This window comes from Urocampus carinirostris, chromosome 19, assembly GCF_059441175.1.
Source record: "Urocampus carinirostris isolate Australia breed hairy pipefish chromosome 19, RoL_Ucar_1.0, whole genome shotgun sequence".
NCBI lineage: Eukaryota > Metazoa > Chordata > Actinopteri > Syngnathiformes > Syngnathidae > Urocampus > Urocampus carinirostris.
In genome coordinates, this window is record NC_142367.1 from 18,437,176 (window position 1) to 18,453,437 (window position 16,262).

Sequence of the window (16,262 nt, forward strand, 5' to 3'; positions counted from 1 at the left end):
TGTCGCTTACGAACGAAAAGGCTTTGTAAACCGACTCGTTGAAGAGAGCCACGGGAGCCGACGTTGCGCCTAAATTCGACTCCCTGCAGAATCCGACTCTCTTTCTTTATCCTTCTCAGCGTTACACAGAACAATCGTTCTGCTTGCAATTTTTCTTTAAGGATTCTAAGTTGTCGACTATAAACAATGAACATCGGTTTATATTTAATTTTTCATTTTGTAGATGTGTAAAAAGTGGCATTTATGTTTTACTGTGTTCTCCACGGGTGATATGTTTCGTGATGAGCATTTTTGAACGGAGAGTTCAGAATTGTACTCGATAGTTTTTTTTGTTGTCGGGCTGAAAATGTTAATATATTTGTATTTGTATTTGTTTTTCAGAGATTGGAGTTGCTTACTCTAAAAGGTTTAAAGTTTAGTTAATAATCACCGTAGAGCACGGGTGTCAACCAGGCGGCCCGCGGGCCAGATCAGGCCCGCTAAGGGATTGAATCTGGCCCGCGAGACAACACTCAGAGAAGCGCAAGAGAAAAACAAGCTGCAGGTTGAAATATGTCAACTTGCCTCTCACAAAGACATTTTACTTGTATTATTTTTCTCTCTCTCTCCCTCTCTCTCTCTCTCTCTCTCTCTCTCTCTCTCTCTCTCTCTTGTCCCCACCCCTTTTCTCCCACCCTGTCTCTGTCTCTTTCACTCTCTGTGTCTGTATTTATTTCTCTCTCTGTGTCTCTCTCTCTCTCTCTCTCTCTCTCTCTCTCGCTCTCTCCCTCCCTCTCTCTCTCTCTCTTTCTTTTTTCTCTCTCTTTTCCCCACCCCTTTTCTCCCACCCTGTCTCTGTCTCTTTCACTCTCTGTGTCTGTATTTATTTCTCTCTCTCTGTCTCTCTCTCTGTCTCTCTCTCTCTCTATCTCTCTCTCTCTCTGTCTCTTTCACTCTCCGTGTCTCTTTTTTCTCTTCCTTTGTTGCTCTTTGTATCATTCTCGCTCTGTGTCTTTTAACCTCTTTTGCTCTAACTTCTTTTTTTCCGTCCTCTCTTTTCTCTTTCTCTCTTCATACCCTTCGCGCTTTCTTTTGTCTTTTCTCTCCTTCTGTCTTTCTATTTCTGTTTGGATTTCTTTCTTCCTCTCCCTTTCTTTTCCCCCTCTCTCACGACTTTTTATCTTTTGTTTCTCTTGCTCTTTCCCTCTATCTCTCTTTTTTCTTTGTCCTGCCCTCACTCCCTTTCCCTCCCTCTTTCTCTTATTTCTTAATCTCTCTTTTTCTTTCTCTTTAATCTACTAGTCCGGCCCCCGACAAAATGTTTGTCCTATTGTGTGGCCCCGAGTTAAAATGAGTTTGACACCCCTGCCGTAGAGTGAAAAAATAGAGACATTTTTTTAAATGACTATTTATTGTATTCATAATGTTACAACAATATTGTTGGTTACTGTCCTTTTTTTCTTTTATTTTTTTGTCGTGTTTTGTTTTTTTTTTCCTAGCTTTTTTACAAAATCTTTCTTGTTCTTTTCCTCTTTTGCTTCTCTTTTTCTCTCTATTTTTTATTTTTTTTCCCTAGGTTCATCATTTTTTTTCCGCTTTCTTTTTTTCCCTTTTCTCTCTTTTTTTCTTTCGTGTTTTTTTTTTAGGTTTCTTTTCCCCCCTAGCTTTAGAGTTCTTTTATATAATAATAATAATAATAATAATAATAATAATAATAATAATAATAATAATAATAATAATAATAACAATAACACGTTTTAACACCCAAGGTCGCTGTACACAGAATATTAAACAACCATAAAACCAGAATAAAACAAACAAGCAGTACATAAAAAAGTACAGTTAATAAATAAAAATACAGTGGAAAATAATAAAAATATACTCAAAGCTTTTTCTTTTAGTTTTTTTTTTCTGCTTTTGTTTCTCTCTTGTTTTTTTTTCCCTCTTTCCTCTGCCTTTTCCTTTTGTTTCTTTATTTTCTTTCTTTTTTTTCCTTTTTCGTCTTTTTTTTTTTGCCATATTTTCCTCCTTTCCAAGCCATTCGTGCATATTGTCACCGAACAATTGGTAATATATTGATTAAAAGCAACCAAAACAACTTAAGAGCCGTTCAGGAACTGAATAACCGACTCTTATTAGTGAGTCGAGCCGAAAAAGCCGTTTCTCTAAAAACAGACGGAATTCCCATCATTAGCTCTGGGCTCAGTCGGGGCCCACGAAATCACCCGGGCGGCGTGACCATTGGTTTAAAAGGGGGCGGGGCCAAACGATCACATGACATGTGCACACACAGGAAAAACAAAGTACAAGTAAATACTGAAATTAAAACGGAATAAACATATTATATAAACATACACTCCCAATAAACATTAACCTTCAAATAAAAACTTCCACCAAAGACCACATGAAAAAAACTTACATTTATTGTTGCACTGCTATTTTAACTCGCACGGTTTGAACATTAAAAACATGAATAACGGTACTTGAAGTTGGTAACAATTAAAACTGTACATCAATACAAAACCAGACTGCTCTTCACATAAAAGCTGACTATATGTAACTGCACTAAATACACATTCAAAAGGAATAAATAATATGTTTCGTATGTGCCATTGCTAAACTATTGAATGAAGCGGAAACAATCCAGCACAGGGAGAGAGAGGGGGGGGGGGATAAGGGGATAGCAAAAGAGAGAAAGAAAGAGAGTGAAAGATCGAAACATAGAGGGAGAAAGAGAAAGTAGGAGAAAATAGAAAAAGATTGAGAAAAATAGAGAAAGAGAGAAAACAAAGAGAAAGCAAAAGAGAGAGAAGGGGGATGGAGGGAGAGAGAGTGAGAGAGAGAGAGAAAGCAGCAAGGGGAGGGAGAAAAAAGGGGGGAAGATAGAAAAAGAGATGGAGACAGAGAAAGTAAGAGAGAACAGAAAAAGAGGGAGAAAAAGAGACAAAGAGAGAGAAAAGAGATAAGAGATAGAGAGAGCCAGAGAGAGAGAATAAGAGAGAGTAGTATACACAAAAAGAGAAAAAGAGAGAAGATAAAATAAAGAGAAAAAAAGAGAGGTAAAGATAGAAAAATAGAGAAAGTGAAAGAAAAAAGAGAGAACAGAAGAAGATAGAGAAAAATAGAGAAAGAGAGAGAGAGAGAGAGAGAGAGAGAGAGAGAGAGAGAGAGAGAAAGCAAGAGCGAAATAAATCAGCAGAGGGGCAAGAGAAAGAAAAAGAGGGAAAGATAGAAAAAGAGAGGGAGAAAGAGAAATCAAGAGGGAATAGAAAAAGAGAGAGAAAAAGACAAAGAGGGATAAAAGACAGAGGAAATAGAAATACCTAGAGAGGGAGAATGAAAGATAAAATGAGAGAGGGAGAGAGAGAGAGAGATAAAAGAAGAAGACAGAGATAAAAGAAGGAAAGTCAATGAGAGAGAGAAATAAAGAAGGAAAGAAAGTAAGAAAGATAGAGACCCCAAAAAAGGGAGTGAACGATAGAAAAAGAAAGGGGAAATAGATGGAACAAGAGAACAGAAAAAGAGAGAACAAACAGAGCAGAAATAGAGAAATAGAGAGTGATAATAAGAAACACAAAGAGAGAAAAAGAGAGAAGGGGGGGAGACAGAGACAGAGAAAAAGAAAGAGAGAGAAAGAAGAGGAAAAAAGAGAGCCAAAGAGAGAAAAAAGTCACAACAAAATGGAGAGAAAGGGAGAAACAAGGAAAGAGAAAGAAAAAAAAGAAAAAGTGAGAGAGAAAACGAGTGAGAAAGAGAGAATGAGAGAAAGAGAAAAATAAAGCAACCGTGCCTTCGTGAGTGGCGTCTGGCTTTGGCAACATTGAGTAGACATCTTTAACGCTGCAGCTCGTTTTTCTCTTGCTCTTCTCTCGGGGTTGTCAACATCTTTGGCGGGCCTGATCCGGCCCAGATTCCGCACGTGGGTGGCCATTTTGCTACTTGCTGTTGACTGATGAGTTTATTTAACAACCAATCACAGCCCACCTTCTTTCTCTGATTGCTCTTGTAAATGGAATGCACACTAACACATTAAAGAATGTATAAAGTTACTATTTACATTCATAACAGCACATATTTAGTAAACAAAGGAACTCAGACGTCTAATAAACTGATAGAGCAATTTTAGATGTCAATGAAAAGATGTTAAATATTATCTATTTTATTTTTATGGAGTGATTGCGCGTCTTTAAGCCAACTGGACCCAGGAAAATTCAGGTATAGTTATTATAAACTGAGTTCTAGGCAACTTAAAATCATTCTGTGCTTCTTACCACGGGCATACAAAATGTTGGAAATGTAAAAGATTTGATGTGGCATATGCAATTTTGAATGATAATATCTATAAAATATGTCTATAAATATTGTCCATTGTGCATAAACAAGGACATCTATGTCTATTGGACATCTACTAAACATCTAGTCTGAATGTATACATCTGATAAATGTATGGAGGAGATTGTGACCAATTTTAGACTACTTTGAAATTGATTTTTAAATGCTTAATATTCGGTGGGCCAGATTTAATTTGGAATGAGAAATTAAGGTCTAGCAAACACATCTATATCAAAATTAGATTGGTTGTTTGGTTGGTTGGTTGGTTGGTTCATTGGTTGCGTGAGTGGCAGGTTGGGTCTGTTGGTTGGTTGGTTGGTTGGTTGGTTGATTGGTTTGTCATTTGGGTCTGTTGGTTCGCCGGTTGTTTGGGTCTGTTGGTTGGTTGGTTTCTTGGTTGGTTGGTGGTTCGGGTGGGTGGTTGGTCAGGTTGTAGGTTGGTTGGTTGGTTGGCTGGTTTGTTGGTTGTTTGGTTGGTTGGTTGGGTGGGTGGTTGGTCGGGTTATAGGGTAGGTGGTTGGTTGGTTGGCTGATTGGTTGGTTGTTTGGGTGGTTTGTTGGTTGGTTGGTTTGTTCTTTAGGTCTTTTGGTTCGCTGGTTGTTTGGGTCTGTTGGTTCGCTGGTTGTTTGGGTCTGTTGGTTGGTTGTTTGGTTGGTTGGTTGGGTGGGTGGTAGGTTGAGTGGTCGGTTGGCTGGTTGGTTGTATGTTTGGGAGGTTTGTTGGTTGGTTGGTTGGTTGGGTGGGTGGTTGGTCGGGTTATAGGGTAGGTGGTTGGTTGGTTGGCTGATTGGTTGGTTGTTTGGGTGGTTTGTTGGTTGGTTGGTTTGTTCTTTAGGTCTTTTGGTTCGCTGGTTGTTTGGGTCTGTTGGTTGGTTGTTTGGTTGGTTGGTTGGGTGGGTGGGTGGTGCGGTTGAGTGGTCGGTTGGCTGGTTGGTTGTATGTTTGGGAGGTTTGTTGGTTGGTTGGTTGGTTGGTTGGTTGGCTGTTTGGTTGTATGTTTGGGAGGTTTGTTGGTTGGTTGGTTGGTTGGTTGGCTGTTTGGTTCAGTTAGGTGGTTTGTTGGTTGGTTGGGTCTGTTGGGTGGTTTGTTGGTTGAAAAGTTGTTTGAGTCTGTTGGTTCGCTGGTTGTTTGGGTCTGTTGGTTGGCTGGTTGGTTGGTTGGTTGGTTAGTTGGCTGTTAGGGTCTGTTCCTTGATTGGTTGGTTGGCTGTTTAGGTCTATTGGTTGGTCGGTTGGTTGTTTGGGTCTGTTAATTAGTTTGTTGGTAGATTGGTTAGTTGGTTGGTTGGATCCCTAAACCACCATGATTACAGGGGTACCATTTCCTGTGGTGTGTCTTGGGCGAGTACAGCCTGGTGGCGCCCATCCTACTCCAGGCCAACAGACGTTTCCCCCTGGTCTCGAACCAGGGGGACGTTTAAATATAGCCGTCTATTAGACAGCTGATGGAAATGTAGTCTATTAGTGATCTAGTCTAAAACTCATCTCATCTCATCTCATTAGCCGTACCGCTTATCCTCATTAGGGTCGCGGGGAGGCTGGAGCCCATCCCAGCCATCTCCAGGCAGTGGGCAGGGGACACCCTGAACTGGTTGCCAGCCAATCGCAGGGCACACAGGGACAGACAACTCATTCGCTCATTCACACCTAGGGACAATTTGGACCGGCCAATTCACCTGAAATGCATGTTTTTGGAACGTGGGAGGAAACCGGAGTGCCCGGAGGAAACCCACGCAAGCACGGGGAGAACATACAAACTCAAACATCTAAAAATCTTTCACACCCGTTTTGTCACACTGAAAACATTTTAGGACCAGCAAATGGTCAGATAAGGTTGAAACAAAACTGTTATTTGGGCACTAATTGGTAGATAAGACTTCAAAATTGTTGGTAGTGTGATTGAATTAATCTTTTTCACACATCCTTAAACATTCCTTGTGGAAATTATTTAAAGTTGCGGTGTGCCGTTTTAGGTGTTCTTAAAAAAGCCTGCTCCTGGTAGAGTCCAGAGGCCGCCCAAAACCCCCAAAAAGAAAAGTTTTTTTCGAGCGTGTCTAAGGAATGCACGTACTTGCACGCGCATCACGAACAAGCTTACTGAGACTACCATCGTGACTTAAGGTCAGGAGATGGCAGCAAAGAGAAACAAAGATCTAGACGGTTCCTTAAAAGTCAAGTGCCTTCAAAACTGGCTTTCCTCCAGTATCTCCCCCGTGGTCTCACCCATCGTCATGTCCCCGTCGCTACTAGACAAACTCTTCCTGGTCAGAAAGTCGAGAGGCGGGTCGTGGCGTCCGTCGGAGGTCTCTCCGACACCGCTCGTCCGATTTCGGTGAGAATCGGTAGCAAAAGTGTAAGCGGAGCAGGAGGTGCTTTGCCGGCCAGGCGGGCAGCTCCTTTTGGTGCACTTCCAGAGGTGCTTGAGTGGCTGGCCCCCAAAACGGCTCCTTAAGCGGAAGCTGTGGTTGAACAGGAAAATCTGCCAGCGCTTCTTCAACTCGGCTTGGACCTACACATCACAAAAAACGGGATTTAAATGAAAGGGTTTCCATGCCAGTGGTGGGATTTAAGCCAAGTCGGGCCTAAAATGTCAATCATGGTGTTTTGGTCGAGCCGGGCTTCTCTTTTGCTGCCTTTTTTCTATTGTCTATTGAAGAAGGATCGTGAATTCAGATCTTGAGACCACATCCCCAGAAACATGGGGCGCTAAAATGCATATGTTCAGTGTTCTTACAATAAATTTTTATTTTGCAAGAAGTGTGTCCTTCTGTTTATGGAAAGCATTGTTTAGATATAAACCGTGAAGAAAATAAGTATTTGAACACCCAGCTATTTTGCTATTTCTCCCACTTAGAAATCATGGAGGGGTCTGAATTTTTCATTCTGCATGTCCACTGTGAAAGAGATAAACTAAAAAAGAAAAATCCAGAAATCACAATGCATGAATTTTCAAACATTGATTTGTGTCATATAGCTGCAAATAAGTATTTGAACCCCTGTGTATCATCCAAAATTCTGACCCTGAAATACCTGTTAGTCCGTCCATTAGAAGTCCACCTGCACTCCATCTATGAATCTGATGCACCTGTTTGAGGTGGTTAGCTGCATTAAGACACCCCTGTCCACCCTATACAATCGGTTGGACTTTACCTTGTAACATGGAGAAGACCAAAGAGCTGTCCAAAGACACCAGAGACAAAATTGTACACCTCCACAAGGCTGTAATCTTAACATGCGGCATTGACCGCTAAATGTGTCCTTACAAATACAAAGCACCAAATAAAGTTTCCCGTGATGGACCAGTACTACTTCTAGGATCCACCAGTAGATTGCGATCTACGTATTGAGCACCCCTGTCATATACATTTATTAGTTTTTTTCAAATGCAGCAAACAGAATGAGCTACTGTAATCCACGATTGGGCCATCCCTACTGTGAATCATGGGGGTGGTAGCATCATGCTTTGGAGGTGTTTTTCTGCACGTGGGACAGGACGAGTGCACTGCATGAAAGAGAGGATGACTGGGGCCGTGTATTGTGAGATTTTGGAGAACAACCTCTTCCCTCAGTCAGAGAATTGAAGATGGGTCATGTCACACAGGAAGGAAAACCAAGGAGTGGCTCCGTAAGAAGCATATCAAGGTTCTAGCTTGGCCCAGCCAGTCTCCAGACCTGAACCCAATTGAAAATCTTTGGAGGGAGCACAAACTCTGTGTTTCTCAGCAACAGCCCAGAAATCTGACCAAACTAGAGAAGAAGTGTGTGGAGGAATGGGCCAAGATCCCTCCTGCAGTGTGTACAAACCTCGTGAAAAACCACACCTCTGTAATAGCCAACAAAAGCTACTGTACCAAATATTAACATTCATTTTCTGAGGTGTTCAAATACTTATTTGCAGCTACATCACACAAATAAATTGTTGAAAAAAAAAATCATGCAGTGATTTCTGGATTTTTCTTTTTAGTTTATCTCTCTCACAGTGGACATGCAAAATTTCAGACCCCTTCATGATTCCTAACTGGGATAAATAGCAAAACTGCAGGGTTTTTCAAATACTTCCTTTCTTCACTGTATATAAAATACAAAATCACCAAAATCTACAAACATGCTTTTACCATACTTCTAATTAATGATAAGGATTGAAGCTTTTCTTTGATATGTGCTATGCCTAAAAAGCTACAGAACTAAAAACCCCCTCAAAAAGGAGTCAAGATGGCATAAACGTCTGGCATTAGATGAGTTATAGGTTAAGTCTGTTCTACCTAATACTCGAGACATGAAAGCATACCTCTCCATTAGCGAAGCAATACAATACTCCAACCAGGAAACCCTGAAACAGCAAATGACATTTTTATAGCTAAGTTCCTTAAGCAACACACAATCGTTCTCCGTACCTGAAAGGAACTCAAAGTGAGATTGACGAAGTCCCTAGCGTAGCGGCTACTTCCGTCCATGCATTCGTCCACAAGCACAGTGAAGACCACTTCGTGGATGCCCAGGAGGGGGATCAAGACCAGCGTGGCCCTGGCTAAGCTAGCATAAAAAAGTAAATCTATTCAAAATCAAAAAAGATGAACAAGAAAGCCGACATTTTCACACGGGGGCAGATTTAATTTCATTTGCAATTTAACTAAGTGTACTCCATCGAAAAATTAGTGTCGTTGGAGTCTCTTCTGAAGTCCTTTAGCTTTCTTCTTATTGGCCATCTTCTACCCGCATAATGGCGTGCCGACTCCTCCCATGGGCGCGCCAATAATGCCCCCTGGGCTTAACCATCTCAGAGAAGAGCGTCGCGATGTCTGGAATACTCAAAAAAACACCGAGCGTTTCTACGTCATCAGGGCCTTGTTCTCAAAACAACACCTGCCGTCCTCCGTCTGGATGTGCTGATTATCTTATCAGCAGTACGTCCCGTTCTGTAAACAGCATCTTCCACCACTCATGCCTGCCCTGAACCTTCACTGCTCATTAAATAAAGGCACAGTCAGGACTAACTACAGCATTAAACTCAATAACTGTAACTTGTATTCAATCATATAAAATCCTTTATAGTCAAATGTATAAAATCCTTCAATATCAAGGCTAGATCATGGCAGTTGCCAGACACGCGTCTCAGGGGAGCGTATCGAATGCACAGGGGGCGTAACTCTTGTCACTGGTTCCAGTGTTTTTAAATAGGTCCAGTTTATGCTTGTATTTTGTATTTTATTCTTTGTTGCACTGAAAAGTGAATGTTTTTGACAGGAATCGTGTTGCGTCATGTAGGGATTCCCGTTTAAAGTTGATTACTATAAAAAGTTTAAATGAGTTAAAAAGTTGCGTGAAAAATATATGTTAGAATAATGTAGTGGAACAACAATTTTTTTTCTTACAGAATACGACATGATTATTAGTAATATACGGAGCAAAGGGACCCTCAAAACCTGCCTTTTTCGTCTTTTTTCTTTTTCTTTTTTTTAAATTTTGTTTCTTTTTTTCCACAGCTTTTCAATTCTTTTCTTGCTTTTTCCTATTTGTATTTTTTTTTCGTCTTTCTTTCTTTTTTCTCTTTTTTTTAATTTATTTTTTCTCATAGCTTATCACTTCTTTTTTCTTGCTTTATTATTTCTTCTTCTTTTTTCCCTTCTTTAGTTTTTTTTCCGAGGCTTTTCCTGTTTTTTTTCTACTCTTTTCTTGTTTTTCTCTTTTTGTTTTATTCTTTTGTTTTTACCCCAGGTTTATTTACTTCTTTTTCTTTTTTCTCCCTTTTTCTTCTTTTTTTCTCTCTTTTGCATTTTTTCTCCTTCTTTTGTTTGTCTTTTTTTCTTGATTTCTTTTCAGACTGCTCGCACCATTACATCAAGTTTTGTATGGGTGGGCTGAGCGTGTCTGTGGGTGGGCACTAAACACCCCAGCACCTCCCACACCCCCTGGTAACGTCCCTGGGTTAGATGAAAGCAAAATAAATTTTCGGATACGCTTGAATTTTACCCTTAAGATGCTGTAGATCAATTTAGCATGAATGCTAATAGTCAGTAATATGCCATTCAGGTTTTATGTGATCACATAACCAGAAAAGCTTCGACAGCACTCTACCTGTATCTGTAGTCAGTAAATTTCACCTGGTCCGCTTTCAGCTTGGAGAGCAATAACAGCAGAATCTTGATAAATATGAAAAAAATGATCTGCAAAATAACGAGAAAATAGTTGACTACTATACTATACTTTACTACTATACTATAGTATATGATGATGTACAGTACTGCAACTCATGTTTATTTGTATAGCCCTTAATCACAAAAAGTCTCAAATGGCTGCACAGACCTGCTGCAAAACTTAATTTTTTTAACCTTAAATTTAGGTTTTTCTTCATTGGTTTACGTTGCTGCAAAACTAACAATAATACACTATACCTTATTATACTGTACTCTACCCTGCCCTGCCCTACTATTCTATACTAAAACTTGAAATAATATACTATACAATACTTTACTCTAGTCTACCCTACCCTACTCTACTCTACTATAACTTGAAATAATATAGTGTACCATACTTTACTCTACTCTACTAAAACTTGAAATAATATAGTGTAGCATACTTTACTCTACTCTACCCTACTCTACTCTACTACAACTTGAAATAATATAGTGTACTATACTTTACTCTACTCTACTCTACTAAAACTTGAAATAATATAGTGTACCATACTTTACTCTACTCTACTAAAACTTGAAATAATATAGTGTAGCATACTTTACTCTACTCTACTCTACTCTACTATAACTTTAAATAATATAGTGTACCATACTTTACTCTACTCTACTCTATTTAAACTTGAAATAATATAGTGTAGCATACTTTACTCTACTCTACCCGACTCTTCTCTACTAAAACTTGAAATAATATAGTGTACCATACTTTACTCTACTCTACTAAAACTTGAAATAATATAGTGTAGCATACTTTACTCTACTCTACTTTACTCTACTCTACTCTACTCTACTCTACTCTACTCTACTATAACTTTAAATAATATAGTGTACCATACTTTACTCTACTCTACTCTATTTAAACTTGAAATAATATAGTGTAGCATACTTTACTCTACTCTACCCTACTCTTCTCTACTAAAACTTGAAATAATATAGTGTACCATACTTTACTCTACTCTACTAAAACTTGAAATAATATAGTGTAGCATACTTTACTCTACTCTACCCTACTCTACTCTACTAAAACTTGAAATAATATAGTGTAGCATACTTTACTCTACTCTACTCTACTCTACTATAACTTTAAATAATATAGTGTACCATACTTTACTCTACTCTACTCTACTTAAACTTGAAATAATATAGTGTAGCATACTTTACTCTACTCTACCCTACTAAAACTTGAAATAATATAGTGTACCATACTTTACTCTACTCTACCCCACTCTACTAAAACTTGAAATAATATACTATACCATACTTTACTCTAGTCTACTCTACCCTACCCTACCCTACCCTACCCTACTCTACTCTACTATACCTTACAATAATATACTATACCATACTCCACTCTACTCTGCTCTGCTCATACTATACTATACTATAACTTAAAATAATATACTATACCCTACTTTACTCTAGTCTACTCTACCATACTATTCTACTCTAGTCTACACTACTCTACTCTACTCTACACTACAAGAATATACTATACCATGCTCCACTCTACTCTGCTCATACTCAACTTGACTCGACTCGACTCGACTATAAAATACTATACTGTACTGTACTATACTATACTTTGCCATGCCATGCCATGCCATGCCATGCCATGCTTTACTATTTTAACTTCATTGATGGCCTTGTTTTGAGTATGTATTCCCGTTTCTTTTAAATTGATGCTACCGAACACTCACCAGCACTGCCAACGTGATAGGGCCCTTGATTATCCACCAGAACCATTTGTTTACAATCGACCAGCACCTTAGGAACACAGTTTGGCAGTCGTAAAAATAAAATAATTTCTTTTATAAAAAGGAAGATGCACTTTGATGAGAGACTGATTGTAAGAAAATGTAATAATTGAATAACAAATACTCAAAGCTGTTATTCTTTGGTTAGTAAAAGTCAACATTTTGGCAAGCATCAACTCCAATATACTGTAGATCTGCTGTGTATGATATTACAGTTTCATTTTCATGATTTAAATTTGAAATAAAAGCAAAATTTTGCTGATGTGAGACTCTGAGCACACCTGAAGTCTAAAACAGAAATACAAAATAAAGCAGTTTGATATTATTATCAGTAACTATCAGCAGTTTGGTTCTAAATATTTATCAATCAGCCCTTCTCTACTGCACTTACCCCGTATTTTCATATAAAATCTTAATAACTGTCCATGGTGTCACAAAGAAGACCGGCAGGCCTGAAAAAACATTTCAGAGAAAAAAAATGTGAAAACTTCACACACAGTCTTCAGATTTTGGATTTCAAAAAAAGGCCGTCACCTACCCCATCCCAACAACATGTAATTTTTCAACAGGCATCGCTTCGTGAGAACGGAAGTAAAGAGCAGAGTGTGGAGGAAAATGGCTTCAACCAAAAGCCACAAGTAGTTACAGCCCACAAAATACTCCATGGCTACTTTGGAGAATTTGCACATGACAGATATCTGTGGAAGAACAAGGATGTTCTCCTCAATTCTTTTTAAAAAAAGTGAAGAATTGTGAATGTTGAACCAACCGGTGAGCTTGAGTACGAGTTCCACCCGGGATCGTCCTTGGGTAGGTTGGAGTACATCACGTACAAAACGACTTCCTTGGAAATGACAGCGACGGCTCTCAAGATGAAGGAGATGAACAGATTCATGTGAATGTAGTTCCTCGTGCAGTGGAGCTTCCTGGAAAACAGAGGAAATAGCCTCTGGCTTCAGCGAACTTAGACTGAAATCGGGCAAAAACAACAGAAAAACTGTTTTCAATACATTGTTATAAATAAAATTGTCACAAGTCAGAAACAGAGACAGGACCCAATTGCGTTCGTTTACTCGGTTTTATTGATAAAGAGGGAGAGCAGTGCTTGCTTCCATGATCCGATGATCGACGGACACGGGTAGGTGGCAGGAACGCGGAAGCGGCACTTCCGTGTCGAGCGAGGATAATCGTAGGCAGCAGGGATACTGGTCACTAGCCGGGACGGGAGTGAAAGGGCGGTATCGAGTTCAGAAAAGAGGTCAGCAACAGGTATCAGGCAGGAAACAGGGCAAAACAGTTCAGTGGTCGGGATGGCAGATCAGGGCAGAAACGGGTCCAGAAACAGGTCGGTAACAGCTATCAGGCAGAAGAACACAGGGCAGGAAAATGTCGGAAGGTATGAGCTTGCCTAGCTGGGAGCATAGGTTTGCAGGACAGTCTGACAGCTTCCTCTTGGAAGCCGGGGGTTTAAAAAGAGTCTCTGAACCAATCAGCGCTCAGGGCTGTTGGCGCCAATTGGACAGTCACAGGTGCCCTGAATCAGCAATCATGACAAAAAATACCTCTGTTCCATAGATATTCACTGTTCCCTAAAAAATGACACATTAAATCTCGCAAACTGAAACAAAAGTGTGAAATTTGGGACAGGACATGTCAAATAAGGACAACCAAAAAATTGATAAAAAGTGCTGAACTGACTACTGTGACGATAGCGTAAAAGGACAACTTGAGAGTGACTCGGTAAAAAAGCACGTGCTCACTGAGCAAGCCTCTGTGTGAAAGTAAACTGAAATAAATAAAAAGTAAAAAAAAGTCTACTATGTATGGGACATCAAGAATGAAGAAAAAGAGAGAGAGATTTCTCGAGAGAAAGGTTTGCATCTAGAGCAGGGGTGTCAAACTCATTTTAACTCGGGGGCCACACGATAGAACAAACATTCTGTCGGGGCCGGACTTGTAGATTAAAGAGAAAGAAAAAGAGAGGTAAAGAAATAAGAGAAAGAGGGAGGGAAAAAGAGAGAGGGCAGGACAAAGAAAGAGAGAGAGGGAGAGAGCGTGAGAAACAAAAGATAAAAAGTCGCGAGAGAGGGGGAAAAGAAAGGGAGAGGAAGAAAGAAATACAAAGAGAAATAGAAAGACGGGAGAGAAAAGAGAAAAGAAAGCGCAAAGGGTATGAAGAGAGAAAGAGAAAAGAGAGAAAAGGAAAAAAGGAGGTTAGAGCAAAAGAGGTTAAAAGACACAGAGAGAGACAAAGAGCAACAAAGGGAGACACAGAGAGTGAAAGAGACAGAGTGGGAGAAAAGGGGAAGAGAGAGAGAGAGAGAGAGAGAGAGAGAGAGAGAGAGAGAGAGAGAGAGAGAGAGAGAAATAAATACAAGTACAGTGTCTTTGTGAGAGGCACCTGGCTTTGGCAACATCAAGTTGACATATTTCAACCTGCAGCTTGTTTTTCTCTTGCGCTTCTCTGAGTGTTGTCTCACTGGCCGGATTCAATCCCTTAGCGGGCCTGACCTGGCCCGCGGGCCGCCTGCTTGACACATGTGATCTAGAATCAGGAGGGGTAGGGCATACCAGACTTTGTATCCCCAGCTATCTCGTTTAACTGAATCCGGAGGCGTTCCCAGGACGAGTCTAGAGACGCGGTCCCTCGAGCATTTCCTGGGTAGTTCCCGTGGCCTCTCGCTAGTAGGACATACCCAGAACACTTCTCCATGTAAGTGTTCAGGAGGCATCCGGCCAAGATACCCGAGCCACTTCAGTTGGCTCTACTCTGAGTGCCTCCCGGATGACCGATGTTTCTAACCAATTTTTAGACATAGTCTCACCAGTGAGTGCTGGGTTGTCCCCAGGGCCTCCTGCTGGTGTGATATACCAAGAGCACCTCTCCAGGTAGGTGTCCATGAGTCATTCGACACAGATGCCTGAGCCACTTCAACTGGCTCTACTCATTGTACCTCATGGAAGACTGAGCTTCTCACCCAATCTTAAGGCACAGTCTCTCTAGTGGTTCTAAGTCAGCTTTGTGGCCTTCTGTCAGTGAGACATACCCAGAACACCTCTCCAGGTGGGCGTCCAAAAGCATCCGGCTCAGATGCTCAAGCCACTTCAGATGGATCTGTTCCTTCTGGATGACCGAGCTTCTCACCCAATCCTTACACATAGTTCTTCCAGTGTCCTGGGTGGTCTTTGTGGCTTCCCACTATGGGATATACCAGAACACCTCTCCAGGGAGGTGTCCAGGAGCCATCCAGTCCAGATACCTGAGCCACTTCAGCTGGATTTACGCGGTGTACCTACTGGATGACCAATTTTCTCCACCAATCTTAAGACATAGCCTCTCCAAAGAGTCCTGGGTTGGCCCACTTCAGCTGGCTCTACTCATTGTACCTCATGGATGACTGAGCTTCTCACCAAATATTAAGACACAGTCTTTCTAGTGGTTCTGAGTCAGCTTTGTGGCCTTCTGCCGGTGAGACCTGCCCAGAACACCTCGCACGGTGGGCGTCCAAAAGTATCCGGCTCAGATGCTCAAGCCACTTCAGCTTGATCTGCTCTGAGTTCCTTCTGGATGACTGAGCTTCTCACCCAATCCTTACACATAGTTCTTCCAGTGTCCTGGGATGTCCCCCTGTGTTTTTGCCATAGGATGTACCAGAACACCTCTCCAGTGAGGCGTCTGGGAGGCATCCTCTGAGTTCTACTGTGAGTCCCTTCAGGGTAACCGAGCATATAATCCAATCTTCAAGGGAAATTACAACTCCTTGCTCAGAAACTCATTTCCACAACTTTATCCTGGAACTCTCTTTCAGTCATGACCCGAGGCTTGTAACCGTAGATCAATTTTATGGCGGTCTTGAGATTTTTCCTGGTTCTTTTCATTACATGATTATGACCTAATTCTGGAATTCTGTCTATGGACTGACCTAAACATGGCCATGAGAAGGGTGGCAAAGACCAGGGAAGCCAGGGATAGGGAGTAGCCCACAACGGAGACCACTCTGAGGG

At 40.7% G+C, this 16,262-nt stretch overlaps 1 protein-coding gene across 1 annotated transcript in view; it reads right to left on the reverse strand.

Moving 5' to 3' along the window:
- Nucleotides 1-5,936: 5,936 nt before the first annotated feature.
- glp2r (glucagon-like peptide 2 receptor) overlaps nt 5,937-16,262 on the reverse strand; it is a 16,935-nt gene continuing 6,609 nt past the window's right edge. The window contains exons 5-13 of the mRNA XM_088323709.1: nt 16,181-16,262; nt 13,027-13,183; nt 12,796-12,955; nt 12,649-12,709; nt 12,201-12,267; nt 10,388-10,476; nt 8,707-8,845; nt 8,601-8,642; nt 5,937-6,821 (exon numbers count right to left, since the gene is read on the reverse strand). The exon at nt 16,181-16,262 is cut by the window's right edge and continues 25 nt beyond it. Coding sequence (XP_088179835.1) covers nt 6,495-6,821; nt 8,601-8,642; nt 8,707-8,845; nt 10,388-10,476; nt 12,201-12,267; nt 12,649-12,709; nt 12,796-12,955; nt 13,027-13,183; nt 16,181-16,262 — 1,124 coding nt within the window. The 3' untranslated portion in view covers nt 5,937-6,494. The remainder of the gene's footprint in view (nt 6,822-8,600; nt 8,643-8,706; nt 8,846-10,387; nt 10,477-12,200; nt 12,268-12,648; nt 12,710-12,795; nt 12,956-13,026; nt 13,184-16,180) is intronic.